The 5,767-nt window shown below is 39.7% G+C and overlaps 1 protein-coding gene across 1 annotated transcript in view; it reads left to right on the plus strand.

The window, feature by feature from the left end:
• ankrd13b (ankyrin repeat domain 13B) overlaps positions 1-5,767 on the plus strand; it is a gene marked incomplete at both ends in the record, with an annotated part of 28,688 nt that overhangs the window by 3,805 nt on the left and 19,116 nt on the right. The window contains 2 exon segments of the mRNA XM_014022533.1: positions 662-805; positions 3,287-3,527. Coding sequence (XP_013877987.1) covers positions 662-805; positions 3,287-3,527 — 385 coding nt within the window.

The raw sequence follows: 5,767 nt of genomic DNA on the forward strand, positions 1-5,767 counted from the left end.
GCAAGTTTCTGGGCTCAAATTGTGCGTACGCCAGTTTTATAAATCCGACCCCTGGTCCTGTGTCTAGTTGTGTTATATGGTGATGGTTTTTGCTGTCTGTTTAACATCAGCAGAGTCATATGAGTTTAAAAAGGCTTATTAGATTATGAACCCTGATAGCTTCCTAAATTCCACGTGGGTTGGGGGATTTGCAGGAGGGTTTTTTTGCTCGAAGCGTTGGGAATCTTTTGTCCCCTCACAATTTGATTATGTTCAAACAGCTGCAGTCTGATGATAAAATGATTTGTGATGCATGTTGGTTATCTTGAGTCCTCACCTGTGACCTTTAGATAGTTTTAAATCAAAGTATTCGTATAAAGTCAATTAATGCACTTCTAGTCGAATATCTCATCCTGCCATCGTGTGCACGTGTCAATGTCCTGGTTCTGCACTTCCACACTTCTGACTTCTACCTTTTTTGTGTTCCTTGAACAGTTTTTGACATTTAAATATCAGTTTAGAATCTTATGCATCTAAAAGTAAATTTGACCTCCACGCACCTCTAAAGGTGCACCAGCTAGCCTCCAGCAGTCACAACCATGTGAGGTCTTAACGTTAATCCTGCAGATCCGTTTGAAACCAAGTCATTTAATTCAGACTGTGTCTCTGTATGTCTTCTTAGTCCCCCTGGTGTCTCGGATCTGCCCCAGTGACACCTACAGAGTTTGGAAAAGTGGACAGTGTCTCCGTGTGGACACCACCCTGATGGGATTTGAACACATGACCTGGCAGAGAGGCAGCAGAAGCTTCATACTCAGGGGACAAGGTAAAGTCTTTGTGAAGGGGCGCGTCACAAAAAATAAAATAAAATAAAATAAAACCTGAATAAATATTGACGTTAAAAGCGGAACGCAAGACGGATAAAAAATGAGAGACTCTCTGCTGAAGATGGTTTTTCAGCCAAAGCAGGAGTTTCTCTCATGTCAGATGTGGTTGGAATTACTCATGTTGTGTTAAACCTAACCAAACCACATGTAACAGGTCCAAAAATACCCACTTGGACTGAGGTAGACCCACAGCTCTTTGCTCGAAGGGAAACCACATTTTAAAGAATTACTTGAATTTGTTATTTTATTTCACCAGAAAAGTTGGAATGAGAAACTCAACACAATTTGTAAAATCACTTCATGCAGTGAAGCACAAAGTCCAACATTGTTTATAATAAAGTTTAAAAGAAATCTAATTTATTTCAAAATTATTAACTGATGTTTCAAAGTAACATTTTTAGTTTTTGGTTTGATCATTTATGATTTATTCAATTCTCTTCTTGCTGCTGGTTCTCAGTTTAGCTCAGTGTGAACTAAATAAATGTTTTGTCAGCTTTACTAATCTAAATCTGGTCTCATCATTTTCATTCTATTTTTGGCCCAATTAACACAAAATATGTTCGTATGGAACAATTTTTTTTGTTTCACCCAGTTGCTAAGCCTATATTGTGTGAATTCAAACTGATCTTGCAATAACTTTTAAAAGAAAAAGTTCTTCCCAAAATGATTTAAAAAAAGTAATAGTACTACTGCTAGTACTATTGTATTAATACTGCCTTTCATATTTCAAGTCAGAGTAGTTTCATGTACTTTGTGCTCTTGTACTTTATTGTGATACCTCACATGATCTATTAGCAGTTAAAGTAGCAGTGTCCCAGAAGAGTTCGGGCCTGAAACCAGTACTTTTACAAGAACTCGTACAAAATGCCCCGATTACTGGGATGCTGGTATCAAGACATCATTGAATGTGTTGCAGTTTACATTTCAACTGAAAAGTTTAGCAGTTTGATGTTTAAGAAAGTTAATCAAGTTAAAGGAAATCTTGTTATTTTTATTTATTTTAAAATATTGCAACAGTATATATCATGCTGCATATCAGGGCTATTCAACTGGCGGCCCGCGGGCCACATCCGGCCCGTGAGTGACCAAAGTTCGGCCCGCCAATTGGTTAATTCATCTCTTAAGCCCAAACCCCCAGTTTTCTACTTTAATTAGTCTAAGTTCTTTTAGTTAAACATAGACCTGTTTGGTATCAACAGAAACGTCCGAATCTTGGCTACAAGCTGGCAAAAACCATTTCTATAAACACTTAAGACAGTTAAAACTACAAGCAGTTGAAGATAAAATAATGAAAGTGAAAATAAAATTGGTTTAAAATTTTGGCAAGTCAGATATGTCAAAATAATATTTGTGTCAAACAGGAGGCATAATGTGTTCTTTTTGTTTTTGATGTTTAATTATCACTACTTTTATAGTGTTCTGTATGTTGTATTCATGATTAAATGCGGCAAAATAAACTAATTCAAAGGTAACAGATCTTTGTAATACTTGGTTTATTTACATAACTTTCATTGCTGGATGTTCGGTCCCTCAGCTGTTGACCGGCAGTAACTGTGGCCCCCAGAGCAGTTTAGTTGAATAGCCCTGCTGTATATTTTATTTGAACCAATCAGAGGGGCTGTAGTTCTATAAAGGAGAGCAACTTTTTTCTAAACAAAATAAATGTGTTTTTAAAGTCACTTTGTAATGTTTAGCTTCTAACTCAGAAAGTACTCTGTATTGGTTTCGACGAGTACCAAACTGAAGTACTTGTACTAGATTTGAGAAAAACTGGTATTGGTAAACTGATACCTAAATTAAAGGATGTATTTTGAATGACTGTCAGCTACTACCACACCAAATTCTCGCTCAATATATGTGAATAGTTTTTAGTCATTTTTGTGTAGAAAAATCTCTTTACAGCCCTTACATCATACATCTCTAATGATCAAAATCACCTACAAAAAGCTGTGTATCTCACATCTCTGTACATGACTCTTTTGTAAGAGAGCAAACAAGTTTATTTCCAAAAACATTGGGACTGCTCCTTTTCTAAGCCCAGATTTGCAGGATCTGAAACAGTGATTGTCACCAAGTCCTCTCGTTTCTTTCCCTGCTGGCACGCCAGATGTCTGAAGAAAACCATGTCAGTTATTTGTGCCAATTCTTGTTAACATTAAAAAAAAAATTCTTGTAATATCTGATGTATTCCCTGGCTTTTGCACTATGTTCTTCTCTTAATGTTTGTACACTTGACTGCCCATATGGATGTTTTAACTGTTCTTTTTTGTCATCAGCCTGAAACTTTATGTGCAGTCTGTTGACATCATTTCTAATCCCTCCAGCTCGTTGAAGGCTTGTTGCATTATGCACATGTGCACTTTGCTTCTTTTTTTACCACTGAAATTGCTTTTCCTTATTTTCTCCTCCTCGTCTGTCAGACTCCAGTGCCGAGGTGATGGAGGTCGACCATGACAGGCAGCTGGTGTTCCGTGAGACCCTGTGCGTCTCGTCGCTGACGGCGCTCTCACCTGGAAAGTGGCGGGCCGGCGCCAGCGCTGGCGCCGCCCCTGGGTTGGGTCTTCTGGGGGCGACGCAGCCCAGCAACGAGCAGGTCGCCGCCAGGCTGTCTGCCCCGGTGGTGACCACCCAGCTGGACACCCGGAACATCGCCTTCGAGAGGTCAGTGGCAGAACTGAAAACATGGAATATACAGACACAGGATAATTGAGTTATAGCTATTTTTGTGTTTGATAGCTTTGATTAGCTGTGGGGGCCATATTGAATTGAATTAATTCCAAAAGTGAATCAGTCGTTGACGCCCATCTCTTGGCTCTTTTCTGAGAATTACATTAACATCCATCTTGTAGTTGATGAAACATTTTGCTAACAGACAAGCAAGGTTACTCCCAACAGTTAATGCCCAATTTTTAAGCAAAACTCTTATGCAATGTGTAGTCGTTAGAATATTTGTTGAAGACCACTGTTAGGTACTAATACACAACATTTCAGCTTAACAGCTGTAAAATTAAACAGCTTATCACCATTTCTGTGTTCTTGAAGGTCAGTTTGTGCAACAGCCTTATTAAATTCGATTGACTCCAAAGGTTAATCAGCTGTAGATGTTCATCTATTGGTTCTTTTCTGAGATCTTCGTTAAAATCCATTCAGTGATTCATGAGTTATTTCGCTAACAGACAAACAGGGATGGCAAAGTTTTCGGCAAGTATTTCATGCAATGGGTAGCACTGGAATTATATGCTGGTATGACTCTCAGCTACTACCACACCACATTTTTTGCCTAATATTTGTACATTTGTTTTAGTTGTGATTGTTTTTGTGTTTAATGTCAGTTAGCTGGAGCGGCCATCTTGAATGTTTCCTCTAAAAGGTAATCAGGTGTAGATGTGCATCCAGTGAATACTTTCTGATTGTTACGCTATTATCCATCCAGTGGTTCATGGTAAATGGTAAATGGTAAATGGTACTGAACTTATAGAGCGCTTTTCAAGTCCCTCCGGACCCCCAAAGCGCTTTACACTAACAGACATTCACCCATTCACACTCACATTCACACACTGATGATGGGAAACTACACTGTAGCCACAGCTGCCTTGGGGCACGCTGACAGAGGTGGGGCTGCCATGCATCGGCGCCACCGGACCCTCTGACCACCATCAGTAGGCAAGGTGGGTGAAGTGTCTTGCCCAAGGACACAACGACTGAGACGGCTGGACGGGGGATCGAACCAGCGACCTTGGGGTATTTTGCTAACACCACAGCTTAACAAACAAACAAAGCATGCAAACGCACAAGCAACAACGTTATTGCCCGCCGAAAAACAGCATGCTTAATAAATTCCACAAATTTTGCTGCCTCAGCTATTTTTTTTTCCCAACACTGGCTGAACTCAGAGCAGAGAAAAAGCAGGAGGCAGCTTGCAGTGATGAATTTGTCTTTCAGAAAACAAGCAGAAGCATATTTTCCTCCTAAAACAATAGCGTCAGTGGCACACAAAGGAGTTCAGCCACAGGCCACGGTCTGCCTGTGTGCTTTCTTTATTAGAGGCACAAAGAAAATCTCTCTGTTGTTGTTCCAGTTGAATTTTCTGTCAGTGTTCCTCTGTTGTTCTCTCCTACGCCACAGCCCACAGCTGAGGGGAACAAGTTCAGGCACGTTCTCCGGTGGCTGTCAAAACGACTCTGACGAACTGTTAAGAAAGCACGAACAGAGGCAGCAACACACAGGAAGCTGAGAAAACTCAGCGGATGTGGAGCTGAAAATAAATGACTGTAAATAATTCGCTTAAACTGGGACTGAAGCTTTTTAAACAAGGAGTTATTACATACCTGGTAAAAAGTCTAGTCTAAATTTTGCTGCTAAATTGTTATTCAGAATATGCATAAGGGGCAAAAACACAATTTTTAAATTATAAATCAAATCTTTGGCTCCCACCCATGTCCAGCTACCAGCAACCGCTCCAAACTTACATCAAATAGTGTTTTTTAACACATGCTTACTTAGTTCTTTGTTCATGTGGGGCTAGTGGCACAATCAGCGTCAACAAACAAACAAAAACACGTTTTAACAAGTGCTAATCTTGGTTGTCACATTATCATATGGAACTGTTGCCTATTTTATGTTTTTGCTGAAAAAAAAGATGACCGTATCCAGATGGTTATGATGAAACTGTAAGAAAAAAAACTGAAGTCGATATTAAAACCACCATTGTTAAATAAAATGATTTATAGAAGGACTCAAACCATACAACACCAGAATTCTGGATCTGAGTGAGTTTTATTGCCACCGGAGCTGACAAGGAAACCACACTACCCAAAAACCAGGAAGTTCATCAGTTTATACAGGTTCTTCAATGCCTGCGTTCGCCCCCTACTGACCTACGGCTGAATCACAGGCATTCA

This window comes from Austrofundulus limnaeus, unplaced genomic scaffold (genome assembly GCF_001266775.1).
Source record: "Austrofundulus limnaeus strain Quisiro unplaced genomic scaffold, Austrofundulus_limnaeus-1.0 Scaffold334, whole genome shotgun sequence".
Classification (NCBI taxonomy): domain Eukaryota; kingdom Metazoa; phylum Chordata; class Actinopteri; order Cyprinodontiformes; family Rivulidae; genus Austrofundulus; species Austrofundulus limnaeus.